The sequence below is a fragment of the Rhinatrema bivittatum genome, chromosome 16 (assembly GCF_901001135.1).
Source record: "Rhinatrema bivittatum chromosome 16, aRhiBiv1.1, whole genome shotgun sequence".
In the NCBI taxonomy this organism is placed as follows: domain Eukaryota; kingdom Metazoa; phylum Chordata; class Amphibia; order Gymnophiona; family Rhinatrematidae; genus Rhinatrema; species Rhinatrema bivittatum.
In genome coordinates, this window is record NC_042630.1 from 15937251 (window position 1) to 15955645 (window position 18395).

At 41.8% G+C, this 18395-nt stretch overlaps 1 protein-coding gene across 1 annotated transcript; it reads left to right on the plus strand.

The window, feature by feature from the left end:
• Positions 1–612: 612 nt before the first annotated feature.
• On the plus strand, positions 613–9927 carry LOC115077426 (extracellular calcium-sensing receptor-like). The gene is made up of 5 exons (XM_029579716.1): positions 613–870; positions 1288–2133; positions 5550–5777; positions 7568–7691; positions 9002–9927. Exons 1-5 carry the CDS (start codon positions 613–615, stop codon positions 9925–9927), a joined length of 2382 nt encoding a protein of 793 aa, XP_029435576.1.
• The last annotated feature ends 8468 nt before the right edge of the window (positions 9928–18395 follow it).

The following is an 18395-nucleotide window of genomic DNA, read 5'->3' on the forward strand; positions in this document are numbered from 1 at the left end:
TCAAGCACTCCACTTAACACTGTTCTCTCTTGTTAGGTGGAGTGCTTCAAGAATCATTTTTCGGAACTGCGACCTATGTGTTTCTCTGCTCTGTGATTACCAGGTCACATCTACCTCAGTTTGCTGGCTATAAACCACAAGTTTGGGCCAGTCTTGCTTTTCTGTTTAAATTTAATCTTTCCCTTTGTATATTTTGGTTTCATTAAATCAATAGACCCTCACCTGATCTTTGCTTAATGATGTCACAAGCACTGAGCTTGATCTTCAGAAATCAGTCAAAGATTTGTTACTACTAAGTATTGCTTAGTTCTATAATGCTACAAGACATACAGGTTAGGGTCACAAATAACTAAGCAGCATCACGCTGCTAGGGCCAAGTATTGGAATCCTACTTTCTTATGGGAATTGAGAAGCCAAAGCCCAGAATACAGTTTGATAGAAGACTACAAGAAAGAAACCAAAACTAGACAGATATAATCTGGAAGTCATAACATAAAGGCATGAGATAATCAAAGATGATTATAACACTCACATCTTTGGAAACACCATCTGAGTGTGGAATTCTATTTACTCCTCAGTTTAGACACAAAGGCATATAGTTGGGTGCAAGCCATGGTGTTCTCCATCAACGAAATCAACCAAGACCAAACCCTCCTTCCCAACATCAGCCTGGGCTTCAAGATCTATGATACCTGCTATTTAATCAGTAGAGCTCTGAGGGGGACCATATGGATGCTGACAGGGCAGGAAAAGCTCATCTTAAACTATCGATGCCAAAGCCAGAGTTCCTTGGCAGCCATCATGGGAGAACGCAGTTCCACAGTATCCATTTCCATAGCGAGAGTCCTGGCACTTTACAAGTACACCCAGGTAAGACACGGTCTCCTTATCTGAAATCTGCAACATGATTAATAGTACGATAAGTGCTTGTGAAGACCAATACGTCAACAAGCATTCATAAACCAATGAACAAGTAACAAAAGTTGTTCCCTTTGTCTTATTCTCAAGATCAATTTTACCAAAAACAGAGAATGGATAAAATAAAGCCTACCTAAGAGCAAAACCCACTGAGATAACCCTTCAAAATGATCTAACACCTATATTTCCAGGCTCATGTCATCTCAAGATGCTTTTACCCATGGTTAACATAAAAATAATATAAAGACACCTTTGTGATGTTGATGATGTTCATCTAAATAATATTGTAACATTGTAAAATTCTGAACCTGCTTCTGTTGTAGGAAATCTGACATGTCTTCCCTTTCACTGAAATTTCTGCTCTTTCAGATAAGTTATTTCTCAACGAGTCCAATGCTGAGTGATAGTTTCCAGTTTCCATCCTTTTTTCGGATGCTTCCCAGTGATGACATTCAGGCCCTGGGACTGGCCCAGATGGTGGTCCGCTTTGGCTGGGCATGGGTGGGGCTGTTGTCCAGTCCAACTGACTATGGGACTCCTGGATCTCAGATCTTGAAGGTGGAGCTCTTAAAGTTAGGCGTCTGCATTGCCTTTCATGAAACATTCCCTACAGTTTCCAAAGCAAAGAATCTCAAGCTCATCTTTGAGGTGGTCAAGAGATCATCTGCCAAAATCATACTGGTTTATTCTGCAATTGCTTATTTCATACCTGTGATAGAGGAGCTATCCAGAGCAAACATTACTGGCAAGGTATGGATCACCTCTCATAGTTGGTCAAGTAGCTTCAACTTCTTAAAAAGAGAATACACTCATCTTTTGAGTGGCACCATTGGATTTGCAGTTCATGAAAGCAAGATACCAGGGTTCAAAGAGTTCCTTCTCAAACTTCATCCATCCACATCTCCACATGACATATTTATCAAACCATTATGGGAGGAGATCTTCAGTTGCCACTGGCCTGACTCAGAGAACAACTTGACCAATTTGACCAGCATGGACATCAGCACACCCATGACCATGTGCACTGGTGCTGAGAAGTTGCAGGAGATTAATGGTAGAATTCCACGTGAATTTGACATGAGCACCAGCTACAGTGTCTACAATGCAGTTTATTCCGTGGCTCATGGCCTTCAAGACATGATCTCCTGTGTGCCGGGGGAAGGGCCGTTCGTCAATCACACGTGTGCTGACATAAGGAATTTCAAACCATGGCAGGTAAGAAACAGCAGTAAGTGTAAGGTTTGTGTAACCCCTGTGATGGTTGAACCCGGATAGGATACTAGCTCCAGAGGCCATATTGCATTGTTTCCATTTTAAATTGGACACTGTTGTTATATCATAAGATGTAACTGTGGGCTTCCTGCAAAGGGCGGGAGAGTTTCCTTTCACGTCCTTTCATATTGACCTCAGGCTTTCCCATATTTAAAGTCACCCCTGATGATCACAGCATAAAGAATATTATTCAGGACTCAAAGAAACCCACAAGGTGGATTCCAACATTTGTCATTTATTGATAAGGTGCAAATAATGATTTAAAGATTTTACAGTTGCATATTCTCTTATAAGATGGTATAAGTGCTTTTTAGCAAGCTTGTGACTTCTCCCAGCCTTTCTCCAAATCAGATGTTACGTCCAATTGAATTAGCTCTTTTAGTTACTTGATTTCTACCCTCCCATTGGATAAAGGGCAAAGTTATGACGCTTCCCTCCCAAAGCAGATGAAGTATGAAAGAGGGAATTTAAAGTGTTTAGTCTTTTATCTCCTTCTTCTTCTTCTCTTTCAGCTATTCTCCTCTTTCCTCTTCATAGTATCAGGTGATACCTATTACTTCTTGTCTTCCAGTCTTCCGTAGATGTATATGGGCCATTGATGTGGTCCGTCTCCTCTCTTCCTTCCTCTCAGGATGGCTGTACGTCATCCTCTCCTTGGACCTTGATGATCACAAGTCCCTCTTGCATGAAGGGAACCTCTCCCATTAGACTGAAGAGCAAAATTAACTCAAGTGATTGTTAAACTTAAATATTATAATTAAAGATTAAAGAGTGGACTGGGAGGTTGGACAGGAACTCCGATCCAAACAAAAGAACTCCATGGAGGTTTTAAGTTAATAATAGAAAATTAAGAGCATAACACAAGATATGTCAACCCTTCAAAAGTAAAAGGGAATCCACAAGGTAAAAATGGTGATACGTCTGTATAAATCAAGGGACACTTCCATTGCTAGCTTCCACATGGGGAAGCTGCAAACTCACTAAGTCACTAAACTGTCTCTTCCCTGACCAATGGTATATATTCCTTGCTAAATCCTAGTAGGGGGACTAACAAGATCCCTATATTTGTATGGGGCGTCCAATTTTCAAAGCAATTACTGCAAGCAAAAAGTGTTTTATCCATGTTAATCATCTGTCTGTGAACTGCCTGTCCTCAGTGTGGCTAAGTGTCCATGTGCTCATTCACAATGTGACTACTTTTAGCCACAATGAGAGGAAGCATCTCTGGGCCTGGCAATCAGGGCCACCCTGGAAGGGAGTTGCATACCTGAGAGCATGGTTGAGGCACGGTGATGGAGGTCAGGGGCCGGAAAAGTGCCAAGAGAGATACGTGGAACAGGAACACGAACTGGACACAAGCAGGACACTGGAGACCGAATTGTAAAGCAGGAAAGTTTATAAGCAGGAAGGGCTGGAACACGAATACAAGTGCAGGACTGTTGGAATAGGTTGCTTAGACACAAACAGCGCTAGGAAATCAGGGCTGGAACAGACAGCACTTCCACAGGACAGACACCAAAAGGGTTGTTAGCCCAGCACCGTATGCCTTCTGGGTCTACCTTATATCCTGCAGGGAACATGGGACACAGCCTGTGCTGGTTGCATCGGAAGACTGCAGGGTCATCTCCGACTCTCCCAGGAAACCCCGACTCAAATTGTGCTTATAAACAAAGTGACATTCAGTACCCATCACATCAGCTGATTTCACCTTTAAACCTGTGGCTAGAGAGTAGTTTTCAAACCCTGCCCTGAATTTTTTTCAGTTGTTAATTAAACCACCAGTAAACTTCTTGTCTCTGGGGGTAGGGGGAAAGAATGCTGTTTGCAGCTGCCATGATGCAGAGACACTCTCTCCTGCTTCAGGATCCACAGGAGGGCACGCGCAATCTTAAGCCAATCAAAATCACTCCAAGCCTTGCCTTCTCCCCACTGCAGTCTGGAAACTTCTCTACTTGAAATGTAGGGAAGCGAAGCAGGACTGGATACTTCTGCACCACATTTCATAATTCCAGTACCGTATGCAATACAAAACCGCAGACATCATTACACAACCTATTATATAAATCTTTCCTCTGCCTGGATCAGTGCTGTCTTACTCCCTCTCGCTTGTCACGCTCATCCGGACAGTAGTTCCTTGATGTTCCCGCCCATCAAGTAGTGCGCTCGTCTATTACGGGAAACTGCGCTTTTTCTATTTTCGGGTCTCCACTCTGCCTCACGATAATTGCCTCACAAGAGGAAATAAAGAATATAGGTCCCTTTAATGGCATTGAATAAGGTGCTTTATTTTGTGCCATTTTGTGTCCTTTTAGTTTCATTTTGCTCTACGATAACTGTGTATGTTTTACTGTACCCCGTCCTGGGCGGGTAATGAATACTTTTAAAATAAAATAAATAAATAAAGAGAACCAGGGGACGGGTGCCAACAGCTAACGAAGGCAAAAGTAACAGAGACAGGAAGTAGAAAGCAGTGAGATAAAACAATCAGCCATAAGGTGGCATCAATCCGTAAGTTGACATCTGTGTCACAGGCCCCCAAGCTCTCACTTCAGCCACTGTTGCAGATTCGATGAAAATCAGAGTCTCTCTTCCCCAGCCCATGCACAACATGCTGCGGATGCAAAATAGCAGTGCTCCGTTATCTTTTATTCTGCCATTCCCGTGCCGCCACCTCCAGAAATGAGTGCATGTTTTTAAACAGTGCCCGCTATTCAAAATAGGGAACATTAAAACAAAATTTAAAAAATAAAGAACACACTTTTAACAACAAAACAAAATAAATGAAGTAAAGTAGACATTTAATGAACTAAACATTTTTCCCATGCACACCCCTAATTCCTGGGGACATATTTAGTTTAGGGGAGGAAAAGGACGGGCATAGAGGGCATTTTCAAATCCCTGTGCTTACTTTTCTAGCAAGAGCTAACCCACAGGAAAAACAGCTGTGAGTGACCACACATACTGTGTAATTGCAGCATGTTTTAAAGCAAAAATACACTCATATTTTCACATTCAGAATTGGTGCAAAACCTATGCCAATAAGTATGTATGACTTTGTCTCAATGTGGACAGATGGAAATTGCCCCCTATACATCTGAGAAGCCACCATTGTTTAGTCAAGCTACTTCTGAGCCTTGAATAGGCCTCCCAGAACAAAACTGAGAGATACTGGTTTGATCAATGACTGAGGAGGCTTCCCTTGCTGATAACCTTCTCCAAACATAACGAAATTATTATAGTTTCCTGGATTTCTGACTCAGGTACTTTATTTCATTTTAACATTTTACCATGCTGAAATGAGCAATTGTTTGCCTATATCATCAGCATAATTATGATACCGAATATTTTTCTATCCACAGCTCCTACACTACATGAAAAAGATGCACTTTGTGAACAAGATAGGGGAAGAGATATACTTTGACAACAATGGCGACTTTCCTGCTGTATATGACATTGTTAATTGGCAGCCAGATCCCGATAGCAGCATCCAAGCTGTGAAGGTGGGAAGCTTTCATTCTAGAGCACCCAAAGGTCAAGAGCTGTCCATCAACATGAGCGCCATCCAATGGAATACCCAACGCCCAGAGGTACAAACCCAATCTACACAAAGCAAGAGCTGGAATCTTCTCAAAACCCTTGTGAAGCCTGGAGATTGAATCCAAACACTTCCAATAGTCTCATGTCTTGAGCAAGCCATGAAGCCTCCCCCAATGCTCTTTTCAAACTCTCCTTAATCAGTATCTCTACAGTGTATCATCTGATACTTTCTGTCACCCACACAGCTGTAAAACCCAGGTTTCCCCACGCCTCTTCCACATGGGATGGTGTTAAATGAGGCTTCTTACTCCCTTCTTCTTATCCTCTCTTACTCGCTGCCATTTCCTTTTTCCTGTAGCATGTGCAAGCAAAGTTAGTATGAAAAACATTCCATAAGGTCAACTTAATCTCCTTTGAAAATATCTACAAGCAGCAGAGTCACTGTCCTGTAAATTTTCATATTTTGAGGATTCATGGAAAGAGTTTTTGTTTGTATTTTTTGTCAGTAATTTCCAAGTGTTGTAGAGCTCTTATTCAGTAAAGATGTTTTCCAGTGGCTGAGGAGAGCTAGCCCTATTCAGATAAGATCCAGGGAGGGTAATTTTACAACAGCCCTTGGGGGGGGGGGGGGGGGCTAGAGGCTGTGTGTAGAAAGTACACACACACTTTAATCCTAGTTTGCAGAACTGTGTAGATTCACGCGCATATTTTCTGAAATGAAAAGTATGCATGCACGGTAAATAGTTTCCCCATCTCAACTCCGCCCCACAAAATGCCACATTCTGTAGCTCGTAAAAGTATCTACAAAATCTCCTCTGTGCATGCTTTTACACACACAACCCCTTGGAATTATCAAAAAGCCTGATTAAAGAGATAAAACCAGGTTTCATGAATGCAAATACTTTGGAAAATTCTGCGGTTAATGTCCTGAGGAGGAGAATTTTTAAAATAATTTATGAAGACAAAAAGCATTTGTCCCATGTTAGTCGACCATCCGAACACTGACTTCCCTCAATACGCTTACAAATGCACGTACCCTTTCAAAACGCCTATACTTTTAGCCACAATGAGAGGAGGCTTTCCCGAGGCTGTGCGTAAGTTAGAGGAGGGAAAGCATGCATGTAGATGACATTTTCAGATCTTGGTGTGTACTTTTCCAGCAATAATCTACCTACAGATAAAGCAAGCGCCAATGGCTTGGAGCTGCTCCTAGCTTCCTTCCCAGAAATCCTGAACTATCATTTTATCAATTAAAGGGTAGATCATTTTAAAACATTCGCATGGGCGTCCATCTGTGCGTGGTTTGCGGTGTGCACACGTGGATGCGGTGATTTTGTAACATGAGTGTGTCGCCGCGCGCTTGTTATAAAATACAATACCCGCGCGCACATGCGTGCTCAATTTTTCTAACCCCCCTACCTAGTCTTTTTCCCTTTCCCCCTCTCCTCCTCGACCCCTGAACTTACCCTAATGAACCTATTTTTTGCTTCTATTATTGAACTTACCTGCTTCTTTGAGCAGTAGTAAGTTCCGCGTGCCGGCTGGATGCCAGCGTGTGCTTCCCTGGGACAGGGCCTAATCGCCGCTGTCCCTGCCTGCCCGCGGCCCACCCCTTTTATCAAGCCTAACACTTTCGTGCGTATTGGGAGAAAAGAGTGTGGCCGGACTATTTTTAAAATGTGCTTGGCGCACACACACACTGCCCCCCAGCCACTCGCGTATTCCCCGGTTTTTGTGCGCGCTTTTAAAATTTGGCCTTAAATATTCTTTTCTAGGTATGTTTTTTTTCTATATAGATTATATCTGCAACAGATTTCCTTCTCTCTCCATCCACTCCCAGGTACCGCGCTCCGTGTGCAGCGAGAGCTGCGGCCCCGGGTACAGGAAGGCGGCTCAGCGGGGGCAGCCCCACTGCTGCTTCGACTGCCTCCCATGCGCAGAGCGGGAGATTTCTAACGTAGTAGGTATACAGTGCAGGATTATTGCATTTTATTTACTTATATTCTGCTTTTCAGACATTTCAAAGAGGATTATATTCAGGTACTGTAGGTATTTTCCTATCCCCAAAGGGTTTCTAATCCTAATTTTGTACATGAGTTAATGTGTCTTCATCAAAGCACAGAGATCAGCAGTGGGATTTGTACTGTGGCTTTCCTGGGTTGTAGCCTGCTGCTCTAACTACCAGGGTACTCCTCCACTCCACTATGTATTGAATTTCATGTAATGTAATGTATCTTGGTACTCAACACTGAAAATCACAGCATGTAATATACTAAAGTCATCACTCAATAGGACACATGAGAGTTGTGTGGTGGCTTCCAACGTTTCCCTTTTACTGATAAGGTGCAATGATAAATTAAAGTCTTTATAGCTGGGTACTTCACTCTCAAGATGGTGGAAGTGCTTTTAGTAAGTTTGTGACTTCTCACAGTCTTTTCAAAGTCAGTTGTTGCTACTCCAATTAAATTAAGGTCTTTGCAATACTTGATTTCTTCCCTGCCATTAGGTTCTTGGGCAAAACTATGATGCTTCCTTCCCATGATAGTGGAAGTTTCAAAGGCATACCTTATAGATTTTGTCTTTTATCTCCAACCTCTTCCTGTAATATTACGGGTGATATATCTCTTACTCCTCTTTCTCCCCCTCTTCAGTAGATGTTCATGGGCCTTTGAAGGGCCATTAGACGCTGTCCTGGGGAAGCGCTTGCTGGCAGTTGGCCGGCGCATGGAGTTTACTTCTGCTCCCGAGGAGCAGTAAGTATAAAAATAAAAAAATTAAGGTTAGGTAGGGTTAGGTTAGGAGTTGGGGTGGAGAGTGGAAGAGGGAGGAAGGATAGGGTTAGGGTTAGGGAAGTTCCCTCTCAGTCTCCTCCTTAATTGGAGAGGACTGGGAGGGAACTGGCAAAAAAGGCATCACTGCGCGTAATTTGAAAATCCCCCCTGCGCATGCAAGTCATGGGCCACCTGCACATGCATGCACGGATGTTAAAATCTGGTACGCAGGTGCATGCAGATATCATATTTTATAACATGCATGTGGTGATGTGCACATGTTATAAAATCAACACACTGTCAGACTCAAAATACCCCCAGTACTATAAATGTATTAAGTAGACGCTTAAAGTAAATTTTGACCTGTCATAATAGGCTGAGTATTTTGATTTTTGATATTGGAGTTGATGTGAGTTACAGTTGATAAAATCAACACATCCATGTGCGCACGCGCAGGTCTTAAAATCGACCCTATAATGAATATCTGAATTTTTGATTTCTAGACTCAACTATCTGTTGGCAGTGTGCAAGTGATCAGTGGCCCAATGAGAGAAGAAGTGAATGTGTCCCAAGGAGAATAGAATACCTCTCCTATCAAGACGTCATGGGAATCATTTTGGCTGTTGTTGCTATTTCCTGTTCCATCATTACAGCTGCCATATTGTGTGTTTTCATCAAGTACCGAGATACTCCCATCGCCAAAGCCAATAACCGGGAGCTCTCCTTCCTGCTCTTAGGGGCGCTGATGCTGAGTTTTCTCTGTTCCCTGCTCTTCATTGGGGATCCTCAGCAAATAACCTGCTTGCTTCGTCAACCTGCCTTCAGCACCATATTTGTCCTCTGTGTCTCTTGTGTGTTGGCCAAGACCATTATGGTAGTCATTGCCTTTAATGCCACCAAACCCAACAGTAACTTGAGAGGATGGGTGGGACCTCGGGTTCCCATAGTTACAGTTTCTGCTTGTACATTTATTCAGGTCTTCATCTGTGTTACTTGGCTCCTGCTCTGCCCTCCCTTCCCAGAGAAGAACATGAAACTGAAGACAGGCATCATCATATGGCAGTGCAATGAATGCTCAAATGTTGCGTTCTGGTGCATGCTGGGATACATGGGACTCTTGGCATGTGTCAGCTTCCTGGTGGCCTTCCTTGCACGCAAGTTGCCTGACGGTTTCAATGAGGCAAAATGGATCACATTTAGCATGCTCATATTCCTGAGTGTCTGGCTGTCTTTCATCCCAGCCTATCTGAGCACTCAGGGGAAAAACACAGTTGTTGTGGAGATCTTTGGGATCATCTCTTCTAGTGCAGGGATTCTTGTTTGTATTTTCTTACCCAAGTGTTACATCATATTACTGAGACCTGACATGAACACCAGGGAACAGCTTTTAGGGAAAGGGATTAGGAACAGGAAGATAAAGGCCATCTAGTAATCTGTCATATCCCATCATTTAGTAAAATAAAGTCATACAAACAAAAATGTGGAGATATGCCTGACAGTGAAAATCAGAAAATCCCACATGTAAATAATGTGAAAATTATTATAAACATCAATTAAATATATTGTAGGAAAGATTTTTTTAATCACAGAAATAGGATGTGAATAAAGCAGCTCATAAATTGTTATCAAAGGGCTGCTAGAGGCAGTCCAACTCTCTGAGTTTAGTAAAATATTTCCCAAGCACCTATGATCTGACTCAAGTTCACAAACTTTCAGATATAGATTATGCTGATGAATCTCCAACAAAGGTCCCATGCTTCACCCTTATTCATGGGGCAAGTCTAACTTGTTTAGAACATCATCAGGCAATAAAGTGGACATTAAATCTCAACTGAAAACTCCATGTCAAAACAGCACTACTCCTCTATCTTAATGAACACATTTCTGTAACTTTGTGCTTGATAAATCGATTCCAAATTTTAGAGCAATCTAAGAAAAAAGCAAAAACAAACATTATTCAATGAAAATAAAAAAAATCATCAGAATGTCCTACCCCAATGAATTATCCTTTACCAGAGTGCTTCAAATTTGTATCAATGACAGCATCCGTACCAAGCAACGTAAATGCCTAAATATTTAAAAGGGAAGCCCCTTCCAACTATGATGTCATCGGTCAATAATGCCAAGTGCCTGTGTTCTCCAATGGTGTCAGCTGGTCATTATAAAAATGTCTGCCATTCTATTTCTTAATCAAGGCCTTATTAGTATGAATCAGGTCATTCAACAGATTGTACACCCTCACGGAGGCAATATTTCAGAGGTGTTACAGCAACGAGAACACAGATTTATTTTTTAATAGAAATCTTTACATCCACAATGCCTTACTTAGCTGGCTAGATGCCTTTGTATATTCACCCCTAAATGTACAATTGCTGATAGCTACTTGAGTTTATTTCATTTCATTTGTAATAATGTTGGCTTGTGAATATTTATGAGAAAATATAATGTCAGCTTTGAGTAAAAAAGTAAATAAAATATAATAAAGGCTACAGAGACAAACAACCTGCTGTTGTGTCATTAAACTTATCCAACTAACTTAGCTGGGATATTGAGTGGCATGAATAACTTTAGACCTGCTTAACAGCAGCATAGGCTGGCCCCTCACCCCTATCCCCTTTCAGCGGCAGGGGAAGCGTGGAGCACTCCTGCCGGTACCACTGTGGCTGCTGAATGATGCCACCAGGTGGCACGCGGCCACCATCTCGCCAACCATGCTGCATGCCAAAATGTGCTAAAAGTCTGTGCCCAGCCCACGAAGGGGGACCACTCCCAGGTGAAGAGTTAAAGCTGGCATGAGAAGGCGGAAAGAAACCCTTGTCCAAAAGTCTCCATGCGGCTTTAAGTTAAGACTTAGAAAAAAAAATGAGAGAACAGCACAGGACATGCTGCCCCCTCGAAAGCAGAAAGGATCCATGTGGGCAAAATGGTATCGTGAGTTCAAGTGCCAGAGGGACATCCCAATGTCGGTTTCCCATGGGCGAGCTGTAAACCTACAATGTTATTTCTGTGTCTCTCCCCACACTGATTAGTACATTCTTTTACCAAACCCTAGTAGGGGATGAATTTTATTGGATAGGCTCCGCCATAATCTTGTGGCTCCGTCGGGTAGGTCTCTTTAGCTCACTGTGCCTCACTTTACACAACTGTCATTGGCTTTTCAATAATAATTTAAATGCTGAAATAACTCTGTTCCTTCCACCCTCTCCCCACTGGAAGCTTTGATGCGTTTAGGCAGCAGAAAATACGGCCAGGTCACGCACCCCAGTCACGGCTCTCCTTCTGAATTATCAGCTTTGTTGGGATGCAGTTTATTCTGCAAATCATAATTGTTAATAGTGTGTTATTAAGAAGTTTACACTTCTGCTGGCCTTAATGAGCCTCAGCTTTGGACCTTTCTGCCCTTCATTTTCATAATCAATTGAAATCAGCAAAGAGTAACAACTCTCTTCCTCCTCCGATGGGATCTGAAAGAAATGAGAGACAATTACAGGATAATTATCTCTGGAGAGAGATCTCTCCCTGGCAGAGGGTGAGGAGGAACGAGTATAAATGCAGGCAGGATCCAGGGGCAGTCACCACTGCGGTGATACGTCAGGCCTGGGGAGTCTCCGGGAAGGGTCACACAGATCTGAACTCTACAAGGATACAGCCAGGCAACACTGATTTCAGGTATTATAGCAAGATTTCTGGTTCAGATATTTTTCTTGTTTTGCAGCACGCCTGTTAAAAAGATTTTATCCTTTCATTTCCAGCTCTGTATCTGCACATAATGGGGGTTAAAAAATTACAAAGTAGATGGCGGCACCTTACTGACTCATGTCCTGGAAAGCTCATGAGTCAATAATTGGGGGAGTCTATAAGGTGCCAGCAGCCTCCATGTCTTTTCCTGCTGCTACAGCCTGACATGGACATCCCTCTGGAATGTTTTGGTAACGGGGGGTGATTTGCAGTGTGCCCGGGCACTTTTACACCACGCACATTGTGGTCAGTTTCCAAACTGGAGTAGCACGCCTTGTTCACCTTTGAAAGTTAGAAGCCGCAATGTATGAGTGGTAGAAGCCCTCTTGCATCTCGTAGCTGCTGTATGTGTGGTCGCCCGGGGGAGGCGGGTTTTAAAAGCACATTTACATTTGAAAATGTCAGATACCCGATCTAAACACGCTGGAGGGAGCGTCCCTTTTTAACTCAGCTACAAGTAAGCGCGTCTCCTTTCCATCTCCTTTCATTCATTTATGGGAAAACCTGGATCTGTTGGAGGTGCTCCCTCTGATGTTTCATGGGGACTTTTTCCTACCCTTTCAGGAAATGAGCGAGAAAATGAATTCATCTAATTTTTCCATATTCAAATATTTACCGTTAAAAGATTTACTTACTAATGTTCCTTATAAGAAGATTTGCAGGAGAGCGCTAACTTGGTGTCTAATCCACAGAGTAAATGTCTGGTTTCTAAACTATAAATTTTATTACAAGAAAATTTCTTATCTGAAACTACTGACAAAAATTGACCAAAAAATCTGTTTGTTTAGAATCTATAATTCAAAAATAAACTAAACATATATTTTTAAACATAAGCTTATAGAGCAGGACCATCGTATGCCAGACCCAGGAACTCAAACATATTATGTGAGGATCAGAGTTATTGTTATCCTCAGTTCTAATTATTCACAATCCCATCATCAAAGGTGCAAACTTCCCTAATTTTTAATTGAAACTTCTTAAACATGCAAGAACCCAAACAGCATTGTAAAGACCCATTACTTATCTAACACAAAGACAATCCATGTTTCAATGGTTTGCTTCAGCGCAGTTTTTCGAAACACGGCCCATGTCGGGTGACCGTGAAGCTTCTGTCAACCACGTTGGTACGCTGACACATTTGCCTGACATACCATAAAAATATTTGAAGTTATAAAGGACATTAATAATTTTGTTGTCCTTCCTTGTTTGATTCTTCACTTCTTCTGCTTCAGGGGAGCCACTGGTATTCACAGTCTCTAAATGCCACTACTGTGTTGGTCTTCATAATGGCTGGGTCTAAAAATACAAAGGCAAACAGCCATTATTCTTGAATTATTTATAAAATTACCTTTAAGAAGGTCTGGGAGAGAGACTGTGATCATGTAATAACTGATGGTGAATGGATAGGAATCTTTAAAAGGCTTTATAAGGGAAATAGTATTAGAACAGTTACAGTATAAATTTGTTTAAAATGATATTATACTGCCGTTAGACTAAATAAGAGGGGAATTAAAGATCCTGACTTGTGATGGGCAGAATTGTAGTGGCATTGGGTCTTTATATTATATGTGGTGGCACTGCTAATAATCCAGATTTTCTGGACACAGATTTGGTCATGGATTCATGAGGTAGAGGGACAATTGCTTCCAGCAGGACCTGTAATATTAATGCTGAGTTCTTCAGAAGGAAAAGCTCCTTTTCAATTTAGAAAGTTGAACCTTTATTAGCCACATGATGGTAGCAGTAAGAAGAATAGCAATAAGTCTCTGGAATAGACCGACCCTGCCCCCTCGAGAAGCTTGGAGACAATTGCTATGGAGCGTGAATGCACTGGAACAGCTAAACCCAAACAATAAAAGAGAAATATTGTAACGTTAGTGAAATTTGGAAACCATTTCTGGAATGGACTAGGAAGATGGGAGTTTCTGTCCTGGTTGATTGAGTATGGCTCCTTTGCATCAAAGTTTTCTGAATTAATATACAATATGTGAGGAATTTTTGTTTTATTTTAATTAATTGTATTTTTATTTTAAATGTATTAATGTGAATTTTTCTTCCAGCATGCTCTTCAGGAGGTTGGGAGGAGGTGTTAATGTCATATTTTGATGCATTGGTTAATTGTTTTGCTGCAAAACAATTATAAGAATATAAGACTTGCCATACTGGGTCAGGCTAAGGGTCCATCAGGCCCAGAGTCCTGTTTCCAGCAGTGGCCAATCCAGGTCACAAGTACCTGGCAGCATCCCAAGGGGTAGACAAATTCCAAGCTGCTTCTCCCAAGTATAAGCAGTGGATTTCTGCAACTCTACTTTAATAATGGTTAATTAACTTTTCCTTCAGGAATTTGTCCAAACCTTTTTTAAATGCAGCTACACTAATAGCTTTCACCACATCCTCTGGCAATGAATTCCAGAGCTTAATTATGCATTGAATAAAAAATATTTTCTCTTATTAGTTTTAACTGTATTACCCAGTAAATTCATTGTGTGTCCCCTGGTCCTTGTACTTTTAGAAAGAGTCAACAACTGATTAACGTTTACTCGTTCCATTCCACTCATTATTTTATAGACCTCTATCGTATGTCCCCTCAGTGGTCTCTTCTCCAAGCTGAAAGCCTAACCTCTTTAGCCTTTCTTCATAGGAAAATTGTTCCATCCTCTCTGTCATTTTAGTCGCCCTTCTGTGCCTTTTCTAATTCTGCTATATATCTTTTTTGAGATGTGGTGACGAGAACTGCACACAATTCTCAAGATGAGGTTGCACTGATATTAAGTCGGAGGAACTACTGAAAAGCAGTATTTTCTGGTTTTCTGTTAACTTTTGGGGCTCCTTGAATCTTAACACCAGCTTTGGGCCTGATGTTAATTTTTGAGGGTAAAAATGTGCGCATCGGGAGCACATTTATTTTTTACATAAGGTGGTATTAGCTAATAGTCTCATCAACATGGCATTTACATGTGATGAGCGCTATTAGCTACACGCTCGTTTGGACGTTTTAATCCCTTTATTGAATAAGGGGTTATGGATGCACGTCCAACCATAGGTTAACCTTTGCGCTAGCCTGTTGCTGTTCCCATTTTCAGGTCGCTTATAAATATATTAAAAAGCAGTGATCCCAGAACAGATCTTTGAGGCACTCCACTATTCATCTTTCTCCATTGGGAAAATTTACCATTTAGACCTAGTCTCTGTTTGCTATCTTTTAACCAGTTAGCAATCCACAATAGGACACTGCCCCCTGTCCCATGACTTTTCAATTTCTTAAGAAGCCTCTCATGAGGGACTTTGTCAAATGCTTTCTGGAAATCCAGATACACTATATCAACTGGTTCACCTTTATCCGCATGTTTATTTACACCCTCAAAAAAATGTAACACATTTGTGAGGTAAGACTTCCCTTGGCTAAATCCATGTTGGCTTTGTCCCATTAAACTATGCCTATCTATATGTTCAGCAATTTTGTTCTCTATGAGTTTCTACCATTTTCTCTGGCACAGAAATCAGACTCACTCGTCTGTAATTTCCTGGATCATGCCTTGATCCCTTTTTAAAAATCGGCGTTATATTGGCAACCCTCCAGGCTTCATGTACTATAGACAATGTCACTGATAGTTTACAAATTTCCAATAGCAGGCCCGCAATTTCATTTCTCAGTTTTTTTTAGCACTCTGGGATGTATACCATCTTTTGTAGGTGATTTACTACTCTTTAGTTTGTCAATTTGCCCTAGTACAACTTCCAGGTTCACTGAGATTTGTTTCAGTTTCTATGAATTATCTCCCTTGAATATCATTTCTGGCATGGGTTTATCTCTATATAAAAAAATAAGCATTCACAAACTATTCAAAATTGCTTGTTATGGAAGTGAAGAACCATCATACCATCCAAACATGTAATGCTAAACTTACGCTTATACACGTATTTAATGTGCACATATAATCATCAGTCCTGAGTGCAATGTGCTCAACTATTTTTTAAAAATTCTTTTTCTCTTATTATGCAATTAAAATCCAGACATCAAAGTTACTTCCCTTTAGGCAACTTCAACATATTTGTTCATCAGGGTGTCCAAAGGCAAGATCCTTCAGACACCCTACGAACAAATGCATTGAAGCTGCCTGGGTCTTGCCTTTGGATGCCCCATGAACAAATGCCTCCAATGTCGCCAGTAGGTACTGTCACAAGTTAAGGACAAGGAGTGGCCAGCACCATTTTGAATGAGGGCAGCCAGCGGCCAGGGAGCGAGAAATTGCTCCTAGGGCCCCCACTAGAACACTGGGTGTTTGCGGTGAGTCTGGGGGGAGGGGGGTCGGGAGTACAGGTTGGAGGTCCACTGGTGGAGGGGGCTCTGATTTTTTATAAATGGGAAGGGTTGGGCAGGTTTTGGGGTTCTTTTCCCCTTTACATTTTTTTTAACCCCCCTAAAGAAATGATTGGAAAAGCAACATTAAATTTAGTGGTTTTTTTCCTATCGTTTTTTTTGTTTTTTGCAAAATGCAACAAATTAGGAAATATCATTTGTAATTCCTATTTCATTGCAAATGACTTCCCACCCCTACTCTTTAATGCCATTGCTACACCAATTTGATCCATCCTATCATTTCGGTATAATTTGTACCCTGGAATCACAGTGTCCCATTGGTGATCCTCCTTCCACCAGGTCTCTGAGATGCCAATTATATCTACCTCTTCATCCATTGCTATGCACTCTAACTCTCCCATCTTATTTGTTAGACTTCTAGCATTTGTATACAGGCATTTCAAAGTAGGTTTCTTGATTGTATTAACAACCTGCTCGTCAGTTGAAAGGTGTCATTTGTAATCTTTCAGCACTTTACTTACAGGCACCTGGTCCTCTTTGGCATTTATTGCAACCTCTGTACTGCAATGCCTTATTTTACCTGTTCTCTTAGTATCCTTCGAAGATACATCATTCCGAACCATGGACTGCTGAGCAACTGTCGGCTTTCCCCCATCATCTAGTTTAAAAGCTACCAGCAGTCTGGTTTCACTCTGATTAAGATGGAGCCCATTCTTTCAGAAAAGCCCCCCCCCCCCTTCCCCAAAATGAAGCCCAGATCCTACCAAACCTAAAACCCTCTTCCCTGCACCACTGTCATCCATGCTGGGGTGCTGCAAGTAGAATGGGGAGCATTTCAGAGAATGCCACCCTGGAGGTTCTGGATTTCAGCTTTCTACTTAAAACCCAAAATTTGGCTTCCAGAACCTCCCTCCTGCACTTTCCTATGTCATTGGTACCCACATGTACCAAGAAAGCTGGCTCCTCCCCAGCACTATCTAAAATCCTATCTCTGTGATGTATGTGATCTGCTGCCTTGGTACCAGGCAGGCCAGTTACCAAGTGAGCCTCACGTCCACTCGCCACCCAGCTATCAACCTTCCTAATAATTGAATCACCAACTATAACGGCTATCCTAAACCTTCCCTCCTGGGCATATGCTCCTGGAGACCTCTCCTCGGTGTGAGAGGATATTACATTACCTTGAGGACAGGACCTAGCTACAGGATTGCTTCCCACCTCATCAAGCTGATGCTCTTCTTCCAGGTGATCTTTTTCCTCCAAAGCAGCACAGGGGCTACCAGACTGGAGGTGGGACTTCTCAACTATGTCCCTGAAGGTCTCCTCTATGTACCTCTCTGTCTCCCTTTGCTCCTCCAGGTCTCCCACTCTAGTCACCAGAGATTGGACTCATTCGCTGAGGGCTTGGAGCTCTTTGCACTTAGTGCACACGCATACGACCTCTTGCCAGCTGGAAGATAATTATACATGTGGCACTTAATGCAAAGGACTGGAAAGCCTCCCTCTTGATGCTGGACTACTTTCTGCATCATAAATTTGTTAATTTGTTATTGAGTTAAATTTCTAAGGGAAAATGGATGTAAATCTAACCTAAAGTATTTTTAGTCTATAGATTAATTTTTTATTTGTCTGGCAATGACACTCAAAACACTACAATTAATCTACCTATATCTTCCTAGTTATCCACCTTATTGACTCTTGTTGATTCTACGAGGAATACTCATTAAATACTGTATATGATAAAGTGATCTGTTTCCACACACCAGAGTGTGTACATAGGAAGACTGGGAGAATTTTTCCTATGAACTACTGACCTTGGATATCTCCACCGATTATTA